This window comes from Girardinichthys multiradiatus, chromosome 2 (assembly GCF_021462225.1).
Source record: "Girardinichthys multiradiatus isolate DD_20200921_A chromosome 2, DD_fGirMul_XY1, whole genome shotgun sequence".
In the NCBI taxonomy this organism is placed as follows: domain Eukaryota; kingdom Metazoa; phylum Chordata; class Actinopteri; order Cyprinodontiformes; family Goodeidae; genus Girardinichthys; species Girardinichthys multiradiatus.
In genome coordinates this window covers 46743251-46766300 of record NC_061795.1, presented here as the reverse complement: position 1 = coordinate 46766300, position 23050 = coordinate 46743251, and the positions used below count along the sequence as shown (strand labels likewise).

The 23050-nt window shown below is 38.2% G+C and overlaps 1 protein-coding gene across 4 annotated transcripts in view; it reads left to right on the top strand.

The window, feature by feature from the left end:
- Positions 1-21123, top strand: part of cbfb (core-binding factor subunit beta) — a 40000-nt gene extending 18877 nt beyond the window's left edge. Inside the window, exons 4-7 of one of the 4 annotated variants that reach the window (XM_047345522.1) lie at positions 10479-10595; positions 10726-10821; positions 12651-12720; positions 20821-21123. In XM_047345522.1, coding sequence (XP_047201478.1) covers positions 10479-10595; positions 10726-10821; positions 12651-12680 — 243 coding nt within the window. In that variant the 3' untranslated portion in view covers positions 12681-12720; positions 20821-21123. Of the gene's footprint in view, positions 1-10478; positions 10596-10725; positions 10822-12650; positions 12721-20815 lie in introns of all 4 variants that reach the window. The other 3 variants (XM_047345513.1, XM_047345504.1, XM_047345496.1) reach the window with 3 other exon arrangements.
- Positions 21124-23050: the final 1927 nt, after the last annotated feature.

Here is a 23050-nt window from a genome sequence, read left to right as displayed (position 1 = left end):
AATTAAAAACGGTCTTATTGTGTATAAATATCTGCATACAGTGTGGAAATGAAAAAAGTAGACCCTCCTGCTTCCACATGATTTGAAAGATAAGGTAGCAGACAGGTGCTGCTGATCAGAAGCATTGATAAACTGATCATCATCAGTGTGAACCCCTCTATACTACCTGGAGTTTGTCACTTTGCTGCTCTGGATGATCACACAATGATGTGAGAAACTGATAAAGTCACTTTGGGATATGTTGCTGCTAAAGGTTGTATTTCCATTTTAGCTTTTACTTATTTACTAAGTTAATTACTTGCACATTTAATTACTCATTTATCCTATTTGAGTACATACCTGGCTTTTAATGTGCCTAGTTATCCATTACTTACCTATTAATTTACTCTCTTTATTACTTTCTTATGTATTAACTGCTTACCTTCACTATGCATCACATTAGAAAAAGTCATACCTGTTTTAGTTAAACTGTCTTTGTCAAACTACGTCATGTTTTATAGTCACATAATTTAACGTTTTTGCTCACATGTGTAATCACTTTTTTATTGTTATTGTTTACATCCTTTTTTTTACATACATCTACGCTTCTGTTTATGCATTTTGCAGATGCTTTTATCTAAAGTGACTTACTAATGAGAATAGAACAATGTGGTTTATATCAAAGCTAACAATACGCTACTTAGAAGGAGGATCACCAGTCAGGTTCTTTTGGAGAAGAAAAGGATCACAGTATAGAAGTAGAGTCCAGGCATAGAGGGACTTGCACACAGAGATATTGCAGTAGAGGAGTCAGGGAAGTACAGGCTGGAGGTGACCATAGACTGCACCAGGAGCTGGGTGGCATGTTGAGTTAGGTATGACCTGACTTGACAAATGTACTCTAATACAGTAGTGGCTGTTCTGGAGAGCATCTTCTTTTTTAAAATGTCCTTTAAGCATCATCATCTGTCCTAATTCCACAGCAATAACATATAGAAAAAAGCTTTAAAATTGACACCAAACAGAAACAAAAGTTGCAACCAGATCAGGTGACTGATGTTTGAGTTATCTGAATAAAAAACTGAGGAAATTTTTAAATACTCTGTTAGTTAAAAAAATCTGTAGTCATGGTCAAAATTGGATTTTATGAATTAAACAAGGATTGAAATTTCTCATATTTTGTATAATAATTATTATTTACAGATAAGAACATTTGTTGATTTATTTTTCCCACTCAGCAAACACAAGTTGAAGCTTTTTATCGGACTGATAAATAGAACATCATTGTCTCTAAAATGTAATTTCTCTGAAACTAACTTGCTAATCTTTGTCACGGTCTGTTGACTTATTTGTTTTGTCACAAGCTTCAGTTGAACCACCTTCCTATTGGTCTTTATGTTCACTAACTCTACATCCACCATGTGTCAGGATTTGCATATTATTTCCATGTATATAAAAGCCAAAGGGACTTTCACTTGTTGTATGACCTGGCCCATAAGTGCAGATAGAAGGGAAACACATCAGAGTTATACCAGACGTTAAAGACTCAGAGGAAGCTGGAATAAATTTACTTTAACCATCAGCAGGCAATAGAATACAAATAACTGGACATAATGTTATTCTGCACATTATAAATATCAGTTTGAACAAAATGTGTTGAAGAAGATGCTCCTCTTAGTTCTCTCCATAATGTAACTGTCAGGTTTAAAGAAAGCTTGTGATGTATTGCCATTTTTCCTCCTTCAGATGCAGCAACAACATTTTAGTCATCATCTTGGATGACATACTAGTTGCTGTGTGTCATGTGATGATTGTGTGGGTGTTTGTCATATGTTGTTTTGCAGTCTTCGTAATTACATGGTGTGAATGGAGAAGAGGAAAGAGTGATCATAAGAAAGGAGAGTACTGAGCTATTGTTCTTCTGTTGCCTTAGCAGGTGTGTGTGTTTTCTTTGAAAGAGAGAAGGCTGAGGATGTTGGGCTGTGCTCAGTCTGGGATCAGGAACAGAAGGCCAATAGCGTGCTTTATCTCCACCTGCTGCCACCACAGCTGCTGCAAACACACACACATACATTACTTCCTTACATTTCTGAACTCTCTGGACTTTCCCTGTAAAACAATCAAAACGATTCATTAATTTTCATAATGTCATAATTCATTAACCAAACTGAGTTGCACCAATTGGAGAACGGGTCTGGATGGGTCTCAGCTCAGAACCAACCTAAGTGGCTGCACTCACACTGATACTCTGACATATTTAGTAGTCATGGGTTAGATTGACATATATTTAGATAAATCTAAGATATCAACTATTTTAATTGAAAGGATAACCGTCCAAACTTCTATTTCCTGTAAGATTAACCTGTCAGATTGAGCTGCAGTATCAAGCTGTTTTTTTCTCAATATAATATAAACATGTTTGGTCTTTTTCAGGCAAAAATGTCTGTGTTTGACATTTTCTGACAAGAAGTACACTCTTTTCATGTAAAGGAACATCTTATCTACAAAATCAACAGTGCTTCTCAACAAAACCATCTAATGTTTAGTAATACATTTTTCAGGTCTTTTACCCATTTACGTTTTTCTTAGAGAACGTTTGTGCTTGGCAAAAACCTCCTGAGGTTCATAAGGTTACTACATACTTAGTATTCTGTAGCTTTCCTGGACATCCACTCACAGTACTGTGGCAATAGATATCAAATATGCACTACAGATATTACATATTCAGCTACACCATCAGTTTCAGCTTGACCTATTTGCATTTTCAGCAGCTTGTGAGGATGCAGGTGAAGGGGTTTTATGTGCAGACAGCACTTTAGCGGGTGTATGCAGAACTTAGCATGCACTTGGAAATCCAGTGAATTTTACTGATTATTATCAGCCAGTGACACTTAGGCCCTAAAGCCTAAATCTGTTCTTTATTGAGTCATACTGTGACTGTTGTAAAATTATAGCATATTATGAACTCTATGAGTCATTGCCTACACTTTTTCATCCTCCTTCTCAACTGAAAAAAATGCTGAGACTTTATCTTTGACAGGTTTATTTTGCATTTAAATTCCAGACTGAGATAAATCACTGTATCATTTAGTCTCCCAGTAACCAACATGGTCAAGCATGGGTGCTTCCCTGTAGCTAGAAGCTCTAATCCAACTGGGTTCCCAGTGCACATTTGTATCTACGTCCAAGGGCCTGAGCTAGATGTGAAGTTTAGTATGGAGTAGATATTATTCATATTATACATATTTCATATTACTCAATCCATTAGTTTATCTTTGTTGAATATGGACATCTTCTTGTATTTTTAATCTTTACAAACAAGTTGTTTTTGTGCTATGAATATCTAAAAAGATTTAACTTTCTCTCACTGAAATGAACAGTTTATCCTCTGCTGTTTGTGTAAAACTGAACTCTGCTCTTCTTTTGCTCCTGACAAGCTCTTGATTTGAAAATCTGGTTAAAAAGATATTCCAGATTTTGTATTACCTTTATCATCTTTTTTCTGTCAGCTTCTGTTTAATTCTCTCTGACAACATGATGTTTACAGAGGAGTTATGTTCAGAGCTTCAGAGCAGTATTATGTCTTTGTTGAAGGCTGTGAATGGGCCGCCATGTGTGTTGTGGAGGTACAAGATGAATCAGGAGTGATTAATGTGAAATGGACTTCAGTGCCTTATTGTCCTGGCAGCCTTCCAGATACTACTTTACTGGAAAAACCGTTTCTGTTATGAGAATTCAGCATTATCCTTTTACAGAAGAAAGAAAGAAAGAGAGAAAGAAAGAAAGTGAATAACACAGACACACACACTGACGCTGGTGTGAGTCTTTGTAATGGATTCAAACAGTATTGCAGTCACTGATGACTCTCTCTGATGTAACATTCCTCTGGATAATAACATAATTACAGTGCGAAATCAGCATATGCCTCTAGCTCAGACATTACACACACACGGACACACACACAATTAGACACACATGCAAAAACACACACATACAAACACCTTGTGAAGCTGAGGGCTCGTTGTAGGTGTCTGTAGTGTTCCTCTTATGTATTACAACATTATTTGAGCTGGAATTTTAATAAAAATGTTCGATAAATTGGACATATGAACATACATATTGGTGTATATCACCACCAATATATTACATGTGATGTGGAGGAAGCCATTAAACCAAGAACAAGATGGTGTGGAAATTAATGACATATTTACTTATAAACTACAAATTAGACCTGGGAACAACATCAAACCTATTTCACCTCAAAAGTTATAACAAACAGGAATTACAGGTTGATATGTTCAGAGACAGGTTAACTGTTATTATCAACACAAGCTAATAACAATTCATTGCTACGCATTTTGTACACTGCTGCAACATGTCGATCAAGGCAGATTGTATAATAATATATGTGTGACTAAAAGTTTGTTATGCAAAACGGTCATATTATATCTTGAGGTGGAGAAACCTCCAAGTTTCCCAGTCTGAATTCTAGCTTACTTGAACCTTTCTGTTAATTTTTCCAACAAATTTAAACTTTGCGGGAAAAATGGAACAAATGATTAAACTACCTCCTTCAACCAACAAGGCAGTGCCAAAGGATAGGAGAGTTTTTTTTCTTCTTTTCTTTTGTCTAATTTTTATAACATATCACAACAAACTGAAAAAGTCCAAGTCGTTCTACAGGTTTGAAACAATTATATAGATAGTGGTTCTTTGGTGTGGTACTTAATATAAAAAGTCTGAGAAGCACTGCATTAAGATAAACGTTCTTGGTACAGTGTACCACTCAGAAATCAGCCCTAATAGGGTCAGTCACAGTCCTGGTAGCATACCATGAAGCCAATCAGATTTGGCTAACTAGGGCAGAGGTCCTGAATCAACTGCGTAGATGGTGGTGGACTTTCGGAGAACACCACCCCCACACACCCCCCTCACCATCCTCAACAACACTGTGTCTGCTGTGGACCATTTCCAGTTCCTAGGAACCAACATTTCCTGAGACCTGAGATGGTCTTCCCACATAGACACTGTTCGGAAGAAGGCCCAGCAGAGACTGTACTTCCTGAGGCAACTCAAGAAGTCCAACCTCCCACAGGAGCTGCTGGTCATCTTCTACACTGCCATCATTCAGTCTGTCCTGTCTTCGTCCATCTCAGAGTGGTTTGGTTCATCCACAAAACAGGACAGGTCCAGACTGCAACCAACAATCAGGACTGCAGAGAGAATCATCAGAGCTGACCTTCCCTCCATCCAGGACTTATACAGGTCTAGGGTCAGGAGAAGGGCAGCTAAAATCTCTGCAAACCCCACACATCCTGCACACAAACTGGCTTTTACCTTCAGGTTGACGCTACAGAGCGCTGTCTGCTAAAACCAGCCCCCACAGAGACAGTTTCTTCCCCCAGGCTGTTTCTCTGATGAACACTTGACAGTCAGAGTGGCAACACCATGCATACTTGGACTGATCTCACATTATATTTTATTGTAAAGTCATTTCTGTGTATATGTACATTTGTAAGATATTTTATATTTTTATTTCCATTTTTAAAGCTGATTCTGATTCTAAAAACAAAATGTTAAAACTAAAATTTAGCATTTTGCAATGTCTGGTGTCATTGTCTCTTACTCGGTAGTAATCCGATTAAGTGTAAAGAAATTAGGTTAATTGTGTCAAGAACAAATCCCCTGTACAGCTACAAATATCAGAACAACAGTTTACATTAGAGTGCTGAAAAAACATCTAATCCAAACCTTGGTTAACATCTTGTGGTAATGACTTGATAGACCTAATTTTTCTTCACATTAGGCTTCCTGCATAACCACTTTGATAGACCTGGCTTAGACGTGAAGCAGCAAAGTGATGCTGAAAGTCTCGAACTAAACCTGAAGTCAGTAATACTGCTTTCTAATTCAGGCTCCTGCAGATCCCTGCTGCCATCAGATCACCGGGACCTTTGTTGGCAATGAAGGTGAACGTGAAATTTACCTGCAGAGCAGCGATGGAGGGATTAAGAGTTTTGTGTTGATCTAAATGTGTGTTTCTGAGTGTGCAGAGTGGGACTGACAAATTGCCACAATTCAAAAGGCTAAAAAACACACAAAGACCCATTGTGTGTACAACCCTCGTGGGCACTGGCCCGTGTGTGTGCTGTAATGGGTGATTGTACTGAGTTTATGATTGGAATTGTGCTGAATGAAAGGCTATTTGCCAACAGATCCCAGTGAATCTGCATCACGCTCTGTCTGCCAACACACACACTCTCTCTCACACACTCACACTCACAGAGTCTTGGGAGCCCTGCAAATGGCTAAAGGCTCAGCAAATGACTAAAAACATGCCGATCTCCTCTAAAATCACGTCTAAATACAAGAAAATGAGATTAGGCAGGAAACTCCATCTCCTCCTCTTCTACTATTATGTGATCTAAATGTGTAGCTAAATGAGTTAAGTGAAAGCACCAAACATGAGCAACAACAATGTGATCTGCATGCCTAAATCCGAAGCTTTTAATTTGTTTAAGCCTGCTACAATTTTATTATCTGTATTTTATTCTGTTTTACCATCTTTGATGAACTAAACAGCATAAGCTCTGGAGCAAAGAATGCAGAAATGTATCAAAGCAGGTATTACACAAAGGTTTAGGGGATGCATAAGACAATCAAAAACAAATATTTTAGTCATTTAGCAGTCGATCTATTGCATACTGAAAGAATTCCTTCTTCATTTTTCTATCCACTTTGTGGCACTGAAACAGCCCCTTAGCATGATGCTGCCATTACCATACTTGACAGTTGGTTCAGCATACTTTGGTTTCAGCTAAGATAACTAAGTTATGATAGATTCACATGGATTTTAAACATAATACTGTAGGATGTGGATAAAAACCTAAATTAGGTCATTGTAAGAAGGCCTTATGAGTTCATTTGAAGACGTAAATCTGTGTGCGAAACAGTTCTGTCGAGACCAGAAAGTGCGATGCGCTTTTGCCTTTCAATTTCGCTCGGCCTGTTTTTCTTTCTGTGCTGCACTGTGTGAGAGCTCCAACGTTCCTCTCAGCAAATGGAGCTGTGGGGGTTGACATGGTTCTCTCAGAGGAAGTCTGTGGTTGGGCCGTTTCTACATATTTTCCCCTTATGAACACACACACAAGCACACACACACACACATGAATACATACACACACGTTTTCCTTGTCAGAGCAAATGAAGCTTTCCTTTTAAAAGCACTATGCAGCCTCACAGATGTGGAAGCCATTTCTCATGCTTTTACACACGCACACACAGAAAAACATTTATTTGAATAAACACAAAACCCACAGTCTCTTGGGGTGCGGTCTCCCCTCCAGCCCCGGTGCACTGTGGGTAGCTGCGGTATAAGAGGTCCTCTGAGAGGCTGTCTATAAATAGCCTGAGCTAAAATGCAGGAACCTGGAGCTCCTTCTCTGTTGCGCATAAAAATCTGCTAATCTGTGTTTGTGTGTGTTTTTCAGGAGGAGTGTTTGGTTTTGTTCATTTATTCCTAAATATGTGTTTACACAGATAAAATATCATCTATAAACTGTGGAGCCTGGGACAAACTGTGCTACTGTGTCCGAGTTTGCTCCTCTCTGCAAAAATCAGCAACCAGAGGAAAAAAAAGACAATTAAAGCAAATGCAGATTTACGGTTTACATCAGTTGGACACACCTTTATAGTTCGACCATTGACAAGGACAGTGAATAACACTCATGGCACCTGTTAGTAGGTAGGATGTACTAGACAGTATAAATGTTTGCCTTAAATTGACTTGTTAGGAGAAAAAAATGGTAAGTCTAAGGATTTGAGCTAGCTTGATCAGGGCTATATTGTGATGGTTAAATGACTTGGTCAGAAAATCTCTGAAACCGCATCTCTTGTGGGTTATTCCCAGTCTGTCGTGGTCTTTCGATCAAAAGTGGTCCAATAAAGGAAAAGTGGTGAACCGCTGACAGGCTCATGGCCAGCCAAAGGTCACTGATGTGCGCTGGGAGTGAGAGCTGGCCTGGGTGATCCAATCTTAAATGAGTTTCTGCTGTTGAAATTGCTGAGAAGTTAATGCTGGCTCTGATAAACAGGTGTCAGAATACAGAGAACGTCGAGAATAATTTGAAGTATATAGTGGTTCATATGTTGCAGTCAGAGATCCCAAACTGGAAATTCCAATTCGGAAAGTAGGAGCTTGCCAAGCAGCCCTGGGTTTTTTATCCAAAATGGTTGCCTTGCATACAGAGTGCAGTGAATGCAGCCATATTTGTCACCTCTTCTGCTAGTTTTGATTTCATTAAACCAGTGGAACACATTGTGACGTAAAAGTGACTATTTGTAAACATGTTTCCTCTGTGTTTAAACGCATGGATGAAATGGGATACCTGGTCTTTATATTTATTTTACAAATAGAATCATTTCAGTTCCGCCTGTTTGAGTCAATACTTTGTTGAACCAACTTTAACTCCAGTTACAGTTACAGTTGCAAGGTATGTCTCGACCAACTCTACATATCTAAAGATGGACATTTTAAGCCATTGTCATTTCCAGCCAGCAGTGGCTGCTGCTTTGTTGTTTGCTGACACTTTTGTGATCAATTTATTTAGCATTTTAGCAGCTGTTTTTTTTTTTTTTTACTTTTTGTAGTTACGTCACCGTCTTGGATTTCTATTTTGTACTTTAGGTTTGCCTCACCATCTTAGCCAGGAAGTTCAATGGTCAAATAATTATTTGCAAAATTATACAAAACAAAGGGTCTCTTCTGCCAGGTGAGCTACTCCAAGTACATGGTATGCAGAAGTGAGCTGATCTTCATCACTGCAGACAGAGCCTCTGCATACCATATCATAAGATTAAGTAATGTTATCAGTTATTATTGCAACATTTAAATATTAGTTATATACATTCTATTTGATAAATAAGGCATCTGAGTTGTGATGCCCATGCCTGGGAAATTTTCAACATGTACAAAATAAACAATGTTGTTTGACTGTAGATCAATTGATGTGTGCGGCAACATTATGCATTAAATCCTTGTATGCACTGGAAACGCAAGGCAGGTCTGCAGTAGTGTGAAGGGGGTATTACGATTTATGCAGGACTAAAACAGAACTAAATACCTGAATATTTCTGCTAAAGCAGCCAACATTACATCTTCTTATGTTTTTAGCTTTGCCCAAACAAGCCAATTCGTTATTAAAAAACTGGTCTGAGCATCTTGGTTTACTGTTTAAATTGTGTATTTACTGATTTTTTATTATTTCACTGCAATTATTACAGTTTGAAAGTTCTTACTGCAGTAAGAACATTTTAGAAATTTAAGTAGATCTAAACAAAGAAATGTGATGCTGCAGATGTGTGTGCTCATCCTCTTTCTCCTCCTCCTCATGTAAATACACACATACTGTATATTTACTTTGCTGCCCCCCTGGAATTAAGCCATAGAGTGAGTAACATAACCTGGAGAGCAAAGAGAGATGAGCCTGGATCCAAGTGCTGTCTGAACTGGCATTACAGTGCTGCTCCATCAACAATAAGGGCTGAATAAAATTAAGTCCATCATTATCATAGTTTTTCCTCTTGTTGTCCTTCTCTGATCCACACAAAGACAAAACAAGACAGCACAAGGTCAAACAAGAGCAGCTGATGTTTTGTTTTTACCATATTTTTCTGAAGTTAGATTAAACCTGAGGCAACACCACAACTTTCATTTGTTTAAAGCAAAGGAGAATGTGGAAACTGTTAAACAGAACTTGTTACACAGATTAAGGCCCTTTCTCTCCCAGCATCTTTGAAAGTCCTGGAGCAGTGGTTGTAAAAAATAAGCATGCAACACAAAAAATATGTCCAAAACATGTACTCAAAACTCTTTTTCTGTTTGGTGTCCTACCAAACACAAGTCACTTCAGAGCTGCCACATTTCATAACCACCTTGAGAAGTGATGATTTAAATTACTTTTCTTTCATCTGCTCAAACTTTATGTGGTTGTGTGCTTCCAGTAAATCTTCTCACTCATGATTATTATGGTTTAATCTGGGTACATATTTTCTCAAATATTGTAAACCGAAACAGGGACCAGAACCGCAGTCAGTGAAAACATGGAGTAAATGCTAGAGGAAAAATGTTAAATTACATTATGCATGATATTTGAGTACCGTATTTAATGTTAATGGCAATGCATGGGTACAAGTTTACTTGGAGCCTCTTACTTCCTATATCAATTTATTTTCCTGGTAGCAGCTGATTCATTCACGTTTAAATAAAACAAATTATACATTAAACTGGGAATCTTTAAAGCTGCTTGGTATCTAAGCAAGATCCAAATACCAGAAATGTTTGTCCCACAAAAATAGGATTTTGACTTTTCCTTTCCTTTTCTTTTTTTCTTCTTCTTCTTTGTTTTTTGTGACGCAGTGCAAAGTTGGTTCACTGGAATGTTTCGGAGATGCTGCAGCCTCAACTCACAGGCGTATCTGTCTTATATATGTCTTCACAGGTCTATTTAAAGGCCCCTATGATCTTGAATGGCGTTTGTGTGATCTGGAGAGGATGGATTGACCTACAGAGACTGGATGGGATGGGGTATCTGGAGTATGATGATGAGCGAGCACAGGTATCACATCCTCTCACTCACACACTCCTTTGACCTTTTCTGTCTTGGACCTCTGATTATTTGGAGGTGTAAGTATAGTAAAAAACAAGCACTGAATACAGTCTTACTATGTGTGGGGTTGTGTGCGCAGCATGAGGACGCTTTGGCTCAGGCAGCGTTTGAGGAAGCCCGGCGCAGAACCAGAGACTTTGAGGACAGAGACCGATCACACCGAGAGGATTTAGAGGTGAGAAGGGATGGGGACTTTTGACCTTATTATAGCCATGCTTACAGGGGTCTGTAGTCTCCAAAGAGAAATAAACTGAAATCTGACAGTTTAGTAAAGCCAATCAGTTCAAATTCTTTCTGAATTTTAGGAGAATTTGTAGACAAAAGTGTAAAGTATAAATTCTAGCATATATTGGATTTGTATTTTTCATGGTTCAGCAGAATGTTTACTCACATCCACCTGTAACTACACCCTACAGGGAAAGGCTCAGTGGTGTCAGGAATACGTTTTACATCCTGTTAACATAACATAAAGTACAAAGCACATGTTTTATTTGGAAGTTATATATGATGAGTAAAAATATGAAAGTTGTTTGAATCCTCTGTTTGTTCTTCATAAAGCCTAACCTTTAGCAGAACACGGGCCCGTTTCAAATGTTTTCGCTGGCTTTGCAGAACTTTGCATTGGACTAAAAACAACTGTAGCTTTCATCAAGCTGCACTTCTAAGCATATAAAGGGTTTTGCAAAAGAATAACCCTCAAACTTGTTAAAATACTGTCACAGTGCAAGCTCAAATTTGAATGTATTATATTGGGATTTTGTGTGATCGACCATCACAAAGTAGTGCAGAATTGTGGAAGAATAGTTATCTATGATTCTCAAGTTTTTTTAAATAAAAATGGGAAAATTGTGAATCAGCCCCCTTCACTCTGATACTCCTACATAAAACCCAGTGCAACAAATTATTTTCAGAAGTCATTTAATTAGTTACAATAGTCTCTCTGCATGTAATTTATTCTCAGTATACTCCAGTTCTATTTCTGGCCTCAGAGGTGTGTCAGAGAACATCAGAGAACATGCAGGATCATGGAGAGCAAGGAACACAATTTTCCAAGCCTTGAACATCTCAGAGAGCTCTTTTCAATCCATCAAATGAGCATGGACCAACTGCAGGCCTACCAGGACATGGACGTCCACCTAAACAAGTTGATAAATGCTCTCTAAAGGAGTGCATTAATCAGAGAAGCAACCAGGGGGTGCATAGTAACTGTAGAGGAGCTGTAAAAACCCACAGCTCTGGTGTGAGAATCAACATTTGAAGAAGGTACTCTGGTCAGATGAAATCAAAATTAAATTTTTTGGCCTACCTGGAAAATGCTATGTATGGCAAATAGAAGAAAACTGTGCATCACCCTGAACACCTCATTCCCAAAATAAAATATTTGTAACTTTGTGTTGCTCTATCACATAAAATCCCACTAAAACACAGTTATGTATTTTGTTACAACATGTTGCCATGTTGTAACAAAATACACTTATGTGTTTTGTTACAACATGGCAACATGTTGCAGAGTTCAAGACATATGTATACGGGCCATATCAGACAACAGTCAAGCTACAGCACACCTTTCTTTGCTCAGCGCTTTGGGTGGCTCAGAGTTGTGTGATGGTGTGCTTGTGTGCCGTATTTTTATTTCATTAAAAAATATTTGCTGTGTAAATTGTAGGTTTAGTGCATGATCAGTATGATTATATAGTCTCGTTTCATTTTTTGAAATATTGAATGACTGATTCAGTTTTTGTCAGATGTCCCAAAAGCCTCAGAAGGGAAAGTAGTTTACACACTGTTGGATTATAAAAAACAAAAACGTGAAACAAATCGGATGCTTTTGTTCTGAAATATGAAGTCTTGTTAAAAGTGTTATGCTGTAAGCTTTAAAAGGCACCCTGAGTACATATTAATACCTGAAAGCAACTCACTTTCCCAGCAAGGCTTTGGGGAGATCAGTGGCATCAATGCGAAGCTGACGCCCTTCGAATGAACACCAAATTGTTTATTTTTTAGGACCCTGTGGTTTCTAAAATCTGGGACTGATGACACACAGAAAGACAGACAGCCAGCAGAAAAGAACAGGGTCTGTGTCCTTCACTTCTCGCCATCTATCACACTGCCATGCACTAAACCACCTTCTGTGTTTGCATGTGGGTGTGGGTGTCCAAGTGCCTTGTCTGTGTCTGTGCATTCATGTTTTTGCCTTTATGTTTGTGCGTGTGTGTGTGTGTGTGTGTGTGTGTGTGTGTGCACAGAAATCTTTTTGCTGAAGCCTTCGCCTCGTTGCTTGTTTGCGTTGTTCAAAAATGTGCATGCATTTTATGTATGTGTATAAAGACAGCTTCTTATTGTTGGTATGTTGTAAACCATTAAATTAGCAGAGGTTGAGGCTACTTGAAGCTAGAAAAGACAAAAACAAAGGTTTTCCCTGAAGGTCATCTTTCATCTGACTGATATCATGTTCCTTTCCTGAGGCTCAGGCGGAAAAAGAAAACCTTCTTTCTTCTACCTAATCAATAAAACCAGCAGCATCACCTCCTACAAGTTTCTACAGTGTGCCAAAAGCTTTAAATTTGGTGCCACAAATTATTTAGATCCACATAAAGCATCTAAGAATGAAGTCTGTCCCATGATCAAGGTTGGCTTCCTTTGACATCCATCCAGCCTACATGCAGTAATCTAGGGAGACATAGGGTTTACATGGAGGTCAAGAGGAGAAAACCATCTCAAGAATATTAAATTACTCAAGTAAAGATAGATGATGCACTCTGATTGGGGAAACTAATTATTCTGGTTATGGCTTAGCTCGTTTAGCAAAGATGTGTACTTTATAAACCACAAAGGCTAAAGCTATTACAGTATGGGTGTCAGAGCTTATTGTTGCCTCCTAGTAATGTCAAATGAGACGGCAGTTGAAAATAAAATTTAACCCCAGGCTATTCCCTAGTTACCCATACACCTACACCTGCCCCTACCCTGTGGCATTAAATACATTCATGTGTATATGAGTGTGTTTAATTACTTAGACTTCTTGTTTTTAGTCAGATTATCTTTGTCTGATATTAAAATTTGTTTGCTGATCTGAAACATTAATGTGACAAAGGAAATAGAGAACTCTGTAAGGGAGAAAATACTTTTAACAACAGTGTAGGTTAGCAAACTTGCGTTGAATGACAGGTCTTTCAGAGCAATGTCCTTTAGACAGGTGGGACCAAAGTAGAGATGTCTGGCCATAATGCAGAGGACCATGTTTGATGAAAACCAAACACAGTAGATTAGCAGAAGCACCTCATACCAACTATGGAGCACACTGGGGGAGGACTGAAGCTTTGGGCTTGTTTTGTAGTCAAAGAACCTGAGCACCTCGCTGTCAACCTGTTTGAAGTGTTGTAGTGGGATCTTCTGAAAATGGTCCTGAAACCTCACTGAACCGAAACAACACTGTAAAACAGAGGTAGGAAAGATTTCTCAACAATGATGTGAACAACTGATAAAATCATACAAGAAATGACTATTGAGTGATATTTCAGCTCAAATTTGTTATACAAGCTGTTGATAGATATTAAGTCAACCATGCACTCCTCTGTACACCAAGATATGTGAAATTTAGATTGAACAAGCCAGTGAGAAATGCTGGTAAAAAACATTTTATGCTGGTTAAGGATGATCAAAGTTATAATAAACATGCCATCCTTTGGTTTTGTTAAAATTTGGAGGCAATGTCCTCACAGGAACTTACTAAGTGTTTCAGCTTTTTCTGTTTAACATGTTTTATCATATTAACTGATAAGTCCCACTATTGTTGTTTCATTAGTGAACTTAATGAACTAGTTTGTGCTTAATTGTCCCTGCACTGAGCAAAGGACTAAATACACATCCTTGAGGAACTCTAGTGCTCATGCTGAAATAGCATTTTGTCTTTCTGTTGATAAGTACAAAATCCATCTACAAAGTTAGGGATGGGATCATACTGTGAGAGTCTAAAGAGAAGGCAATAAAAAAATCATGGTCTAACTGTTTTTTGTCTTCTGAAGGAGCAGGAGGGTGTGCAGGACATGGCTTATCACTTCATCTGTAGAGCAGTTTGAACAATAAGCAAGCTGTAGATGGTGGTGGGAGTCTAGCTTTATGGCGTCCCATGACTTAGTCATTCAAAGGCCTTCATTGTAACAAAAGTCAGCAACATAGGCTGGTAGTCATATGGCAAGTTACTGATGTTTTCTCAGGTACAAGTACAAGGAAGGTGTACCTTTTGGAAACAATTAAATATTAATGTTCATTTGCATTTTAGTATTTCTTTGTAGATAGTTTAACATGCCAGCATTTAAATAACATGTTTAAGCTGATAACAATAGAATATCTTCTCTTATTGATAATAGAGGAGGAGGATTCACAAAGGATCAAAAGCTGAACATGGCAGGATTTTAATGCATGTTAATGTTAATTATTAATGAATCTTCCTATAAGTCTCACAGCTAATAAATCACATCACCATATGTTATCTAACAAAATAAAATGAAGAGGTTGAGTTTGGAGAGTGTCATCCAGATGTTTCAGTGAGATTCTGCAGATCTGCTCTGAGTTTTTCCTTGGGTGTGACTGACGTGTTTTGCTGAATAGCTGCACACACTCAGCCTCTGCATTTCTGTGGTCTGCACTCCACCTCTCCATGTGTCTCTGTTTCTCTGTAACTCACTGTGTCTTGTTAGTGGCTGATCAAGTTATCTCTGCTCCTTGCTATTCAAAGACAACGTTAACCCTTTCCATCAGAAGAAATTCAAACAGAGAAGCATATTAGTACATCCCTATCCTTGACTGGAAAAGCAAAAAATGATCTACTCTTTTTTTATTTTGCTTTCCTGTGACCAGCAGATTCCCATCAGCAGATCGTATTTCATATGCAAATTTTTATTAGAACATCTAATAACATTTTATCTAATGCTTGTTATCCCAACCAGGAAATCCCACTTAGTACTGGCATTCATATTGATTCCCATTCCGAATTTTGAAATCTTGATTTCCGTTTAATCCTTAAATATAGAATTACAGCTCAATATACTGTAGCTCCAACAAATATTCATGTTTGTATTTCCTTCGGCAGTACTTAGATTAAGAAAAACCATGTTGAAAAATGAATTTACTCCAACTTTTATTAGGTCAAGGAGTTCTTCTACTTTTTGTTTTAGCCCTGTAGTAAATTGTTAATGTCTCTTTTGCTTACTAAAGCAGAAGACTTGTCATTTCAGCTGATATGACATGTTTTTCATCTAAAAGCAGTGATGGTCCAATCAGCCAAGGTCAGAAGGTACCTGTCATAGTGATCGATGGTGAAGCTATAGATTAAGATGAAAGCCTTTTAATTTTACTGTGCACACACCCACCTCTTCCAGTTAATGTTTTGTCATTCTAGCTAAAATATTAAGCTTCAAACTATTTAAATCTTCAGCAATCAGGTCTCTAATTTGGTGTTGGACCCCTGAAGTGTTGTAAATTTGCAATCCACATGAATATAGTGAAATGTGCACACACACACACACACACTCCAAGTACTCTCAGAAAGAGATTTGTCCATAAATGATGAGCTGGCACTGAAAGCATTAATATATCATTAGTATTGATTGCTATCAGACCCCCCCTGCTTTGACTAAAACACACCAGTTCACAAACATATTCAAACCCTTTGCAGGTGCACAAACCTGCAGAAACAGCAAATCTACTCTGATCTCGTCTCAACAAACACACACACACACACACACACACATACATACACAAAGTTTGCCAGTATTGAGTTGTGATTAAGCAGCCTGTCGTGGTCCTGCAGGCTTCCATTTGTGTGCGGATCAATACGAAAAGCTTTCTCCGGCCCTGATGATTAGCAAAGACCACTCCCTTCCTCACAAACACACTCAGCCTCACTGTGTCAGTTTTAAGAAAGCTTCACTAAACTGAACAGACAAACACAGATTAGCTTCTGCCAAATGGTTTAATACTTCTGCTGTCCTCGATTCCAGAAAGAAGATCCCTGAAATCATCAGGAGATTTAAAACAGCAGATTTTTCAGAGCACAAAATAACAGGAAGTACTTAAATAATTGATGCACTCCACTGAAAACAACTGTGAATAATGTAGTTCATCTAAGGTTGTATAACCTTTGTTGAGTGCTTAATTGGAGGCATGGCAGGAACCACCAGTTACAATTGGCTTCATGATCTTGTGTCTGTGCCTGATCCATTCATCACTTGGGTTTTCAGTCTTTATTAAGTATGACACTTTTATCATAATTTTGTTCATTAAGCCAGTGAAACCTTCAGGTGTCTTAAAGTCATAATGGTCCAACTTGTTCCTATCTTTAAGTTGATTTAAAAATTTCTTGAATTAAAAAATCCCAGAGATGACACAGTTTGACACTGAGAAAATAAAATGTTAGCTTCAAAAAGAGTATAGCAACTAGATAAAAAACATGGCTTACATATGATCAGCTGAGAGATCTCTCTTTTACTTTGAAACGCTAGAAAAATTTTAATTTCAGTTTTGTCCTTAACTTACTAATCCCAGCAGTAAACCAGCAGTATGTGTTAGATTGGTTTAAACTATTACTTAACTCTCACCAGGTAGCAAAGAACAAAAAATTGACAAAACCTTTTAGCTGAGCTGATACTAACTTAGTTTACTTAAGCTTTGTCTCTTTCCTTAGCACAGCTTATTATTGAGCCTATTTTATCTCTTTGCATCATATTTGAACCATTTATCTTTTTTCTAGTGTTTGCATAAAAACAGGAAACAGTCAATCTAATTGGCTGCTTCATTATAGTGAGGACAAAATCTGTCCTCAACCAGGTCTGGTTGATAGTTTTTGTTGGTTTGGACAATTCTTTTGTATTAGATCAGTGCACAGTGGTGGAGGGGTGATGATTCGGGATTGCCTTGCAGCCATAGGACCTGGGTTCCTTCCAGTCAATAAACACCTCTGGTTACAAAAACAAATGGAAGGTGATGTGTCGTACAGTTGGAGCTTGGTCCACCTTGAGTCATTAAGCAAATATACAGAAAAATGTCAAGCAAACTCATAAGGTGTTGTAATGACCCAGTCAAAGTCCAGAACTTTTAAAATGCTATGTGTACGCCTGCAAACATCATTAAACTGGATCCATGTGGTAAAAAGCGTGCCAGAATTAGATACTAAACACTGGTTTATTTTTTCAGATTATAATTGTTAAATTTGGTTCTTTGACCTTTACAAGAACAGAGAGAAATTGCACCCTCAGTCAGTTCAAGGATTAAAACATTAATCATTTAACATTTGTCACATTGATCTGGTCTTTATCAGGTTCTTAAGTTATTTACATCTTACCTCAAGTTCTATCGTGTGAATATTTCTTAAAGAAAATTAAGCAAAAATGGAAAAGATTGTTAAAGCCGGGAAAACCTTGAGATTCTCGTTGAATGTTTTCCCAGACTAGAAGGAATTTATAGTCCGACCCATTGAGACATGCTTGGAAAACGTCCACCTCAGCTGACTTCGTTTCATGCAGAGAAGCAGCTATTCTAACCTGAACTCCCCCTAGATGATGGAGCTCTCCACTTGAAGCTCAGTCTAGCTTCCCTACAGAGGAAGGTCATTTCAGCGGTTTCTATCTGGAATCTGGTTCTTTTGATCAGGATCAATATCATTTCATCATAGGTGGGAATCAAAATGTAGACAGACCAATAAATCGAGAGCTTTGCCTTTTAGCTTATTACTGCTTTTACTGCAGAGAAGGCCCCAATCCATCTTTCCATCACAGGATACTGGAACTCCTTTGACCCTCAGGTCCTCTTAATCTCTGCATTTTGGTTTAGTTTTTCCTAAATTATAACACCCTAATATGCCAAGTGTTGCTAAAGTTATTTTGTGAACCTAAAATCCCCAAACACATTCAAACAACTCTGTGCTGAACAATTCCGAGTTGTTTGTTGCAACTCTGCTGTGATCAAAGAGTTAAGTGACTTTAGCTGAGCCACATGTGAATATCTGAAAGCAGACGTTTTAATGAAACAACTGAGGAGCCAATATGGCTGCATGCAGTGAAAATGGAAGCATGACACACTGTGTGTGTGTGTGTGTGTGTGTGTGTGTGTGTGTGTGTGTGTGTGTGTGTGTGTGTGTGTGTGTGTGTGTGTGTGTGTGTGTGTGTGTGTGTGTGTGTGTGTGTGTGTGTGTGTGCTGGAATGCGTGCATGTGACTGCAAGTGTGTTGCTATTACGGTGAGTCACTGAGATGACACAAACTGCTTTCTACTTGAGCTAAGCAACCCCTTCACTATCTCTGTCTGCATTTCTGTCTACTCCTGACTTCACCTTATCCTGCACCTTCTCACCTCTATCACCCGAGTCGTGCCAAATCCCCCCAGCTAACACTTCAGTGTAAACATACAACCACAAGTATTTTTGTTACGGCAGTCGAGGGTCACACCATGGCCTCGCAAACACTATTCAACCACACTGAGTCAGGAATATTTTGGGTAAGTCTTCTCATGCTGACGGCCTCTGTTGATGACCTAACGATCAACTTTGTGAGTGCATGTGTGTGTGTGTGTGTGTGTGTGTCAGACAGCCTGCATTTCTGCCAGTTTATGTGTCTGTTTGTCTGCCTGCTGCTGTATTTGCCTGTCCACCAAATACCTTGACTAAAATAACAACAGTGTGTGTGTATAAACAGCAGTCTGAGATGCATTTTCCTGCTGCTTAGGTACATCTAGTGGCAACAAAGAGTATTGCAATTTCTTATGTTTCATTTCTGTTTGGATTCAGGAATCAATAATTTTTTTGTTAGTCAGAAGGGTCATATTCTTTATTTTTAAAAGCTAAGTAGGGTTTTCAGATTCCAAATAGCAGGAAAATTATGAAATTTAAGTGTATAATTTTGAAAGTGAGGATAAGTAGAAAGAGAAAGAAACACTGAGTTTGAGAAAAGTTTGAATATCCAGACTTTACTCGATTATGGTATAAAAACATTCTAAAAAATAAAGAGATTTTTACATTAATTTATTTTTAAATGATATCCAGAGTCCTGTCCAGGGTGTATCCCGCCCATAGACTGGTGGAGATAAGTACGAGCTTCCCCGTGACCCACTTTGGAAAATGACTGACTGACTGATATCCAGAGTTTCCACCTGAGAACTTGAGTTTTTATCGTTTTCATTGGTCCATTTAGCTGCATCTTTGCTTTAATCCAAGCAGAGTTGCTGACATGTAAATGTGCACTCATTCAGGAGTCATAAAAGGGCCAGTTCATTGCTTTTTAACCTCTTCTCACCTCCTTTCTGTGGCCTTGGATTATTAATTTAAAGATTTGTTTGTTGCTCACTGTTACAGAACTGCTGCACTGAGTAGCATCTTGGGGTCACAAAGTTTTGTTTACAACCATTAGACACAGTCTCTAAGCGGTTGTCCTACCATAACAAACTTAAAGATGCAGAGGCAGACCTGCGATACTCTACTGGATTTAGCATCTAAGAACAAAAAACATCAGATTACAGTTTCCAAATACACTCAGGGACAAAGATCCTGATATTTGGGGACATTTCCTGGGGTTTTGGAGTGGCCATCAGAAAGTCACGATCCCAGTCCCATAGGAAATTTGGGAAAGCTGGGCTACAAACCTGACGCAGTTACATCAGTTCTGCCAGGAGAAATGGGCCAAAATGCTTGCAAACCATTGTGAGAAGCTTGTGGAAGGATACCCTAAACATTTAACCCAAGTCATACATCAAAAAAGGCAGTTCTACCAAATACTGGAGAAATGTATGTAAACTTCTGAAAAAGAAAGTCAAAGAAAATTCTCTAATACAATTATCTTTTTCATTATTCTAAAATATAGCAAACAGACAATTCAGGTTTCCTAACTGACGAACTAAGAAAAGTTTATTCTCATTTAATGTCAGACAGTAAGAAAACAACTCATTTTAATACATATATAGATTTTTCATAAAGAAATCATTTGTTTTTATAAAGTTTATGAATGCTGTACTTAATGTTTTGTCGTTTCTCTATAATCCTTCCTTGGACATCTCCATTTTCCTCCATCTTCATTTTTCTGAACCTCATTTTTCCCTTCCTCTTTCTCTCTCTCCCACTCTCCGCCCTCACCCGCCTCTTCTTCTTTCCTCCTTCATCCCTCCATCCCTGTCTGTCCCCAGTCCAGACGACAGCAGGACCCCAGCCCTGGCTCAAACATGGCCAACGCTGACGTGGAACACAAGATGCGCTGAGGTTGGAAGAAGCCAGAGAAAAGAGAAACTGAGGCAGTTTGTTTGTTCAATTTCAACACAATCAGCTTGAAAGAAAAACTCTGCATAAAACCGCAGTCAAAGCCGGTTGTTTTGCATTCTTTTCCAAAATGGTTTGTGATTTACATGTTTTTCAACATTCTGAATGTGGACAAAAGAAAATCCTTGAAATGAAATTTAAAATTAATATAAACCTATTAAAGATAAAGGACACAAAAGACTTGGATAATTTTTGGATAAATTGAAGCCCAGAAAGAAGAACAGTTACTCAGATTTTGACTTGATGTGGAGGGTTTAAGATCAATGCAAAACACTGATAATGAGGAAGAAGGAGGAGGAGGAGGTTAGAACAAGAAGGAGCAGAGAAAAGAGAAAGGCTCGGGGTCACAGTCAGGGCTTACTTTCACAGCATGAATCAAAAATGAGGTTTTAACAGTTCATGATATTAAGAGATTTATATTTGCAGTTTTTCAGTGTTTCAAGACCTCATGGGTGCTGACATGCCTGTGAGAACTTCCATTTTATCAGCTTAATTTCTTAAACCTGCTGTTTTCTGAGACCAAAGTTCACTTTGCTGGAGGGTGGGGGGTAAAAAAAGGAAACTTAAAAAATGCGAAACAGGCAAACCAAAGACATATTCACCAGGCTGGAGGGTTAAGAAGTGTGTGCTTTGTGTAAAATTAGATTCTTTCAAAGCATCACAGGTTATGTAGCAACAACCTGAAGGCTCTAAATATAAAAACCGCTACATGACCTTTAGCTCTCAACAACTGAGCTAAACGTGGTGTTTTCGTGAGGAGATTTAAATGTCCTTCGTCTTCCGAGAGGTTTTGCACTATGTGATACAATCAGTCTTGATTTCCACATTGCTTGTCCTTTTATTGCATGAAATCAAATATGGGGCTTCCTTTTGCTCTTTATTGCTTGTTTTGCAGGCTCTTCTTTGTTGGAGCACTCTTTATCGACTCTTTCATGAGAAACAACTGGGTGACTCAAAATTGGGTTTTCAGAAAGTTTTAACAAATGAATTGAAAAATTCCCATCTCTGTTATTATTCTAATGTAAAGCCAAAGTTGGATTTGTTCCCATTTAAATGGCTTTATGATCATTAGAACCCTGGAAAAGACCCCTTTTAGGTTTTCATCCTTGTTAAAAGGCATAATCAAGACAAAACTGATACCTAAAGGTTGATGTGGGGTTATGTGGAGGAGCTACGGGCACCTGAGGTGGACAACAGTCATGGAAATATAGGGAAGGAATTTCTGTGTGGGACTTTGGTGGACTGTTGTTAACTTATTTTCTCAAACAGAAACTTCCGCTTTGCTTTAAACTGTTTTCACTGTTTAAAATATCTGATCACTGATTCCCTAATTACCGTATTTCTTTAGACAGATATTTATTTTTCTGCAGCTGTGTAACTTTGCATTCTCACTTGCTCTGAATTTTCTAAAAAAAAAAAAAAAAATCATCTATCCATGCTACACCAGCAGGTGGCGATGACATTAACACATTAGAATACAGAGAGAAAACATCCTGGACAATGTTAGAGTCCACTCAGTTACACACTGGTGTAAAAATATTATCACTGTCACTTGGAAACTGATGTATTTTCTTTAGCTTCCTCTAAGTGGATTCACCTTACTTGCTCTCAGAGTTAACATGGTAAATTCATTGTTTTCAGCTGCCGCCTTACCCAAACTGCTAAGTATGTAAATAGCAACTGAACCACCTTGTTTTTCTGTTTGAGACCAGTTCCAACTTGCACACGTTAACAGGTCTAGTTGGCACGCTCCATTGCAATGTTTTACAATAGCTGATGTTGCGGCTTATATAAAACACAGAAAGAAGGTCAACGCCAGACATTGTTGTGGAGCACAATCAGCAGCTCTAATACCAATAATTCAAAAATATTGTGATTGACCCAAGGAGCTGATGCTTGGGATCGAAACGGGACAACCCTATCGTTTACTCAAACTAAATGCGATGATTTCAATTTTAATTTCAGGGATCAGAAAATTGGTTTCAATTCGCTATTGGTGGCTGTTGGTATGACTCGTGCATTAAAAAATGTGGAGTGCCATAAGTGCCACTTTTGTATATATCAAAATTATGTATGTAAAATTAGAAATAAAAATGTCAGTCATT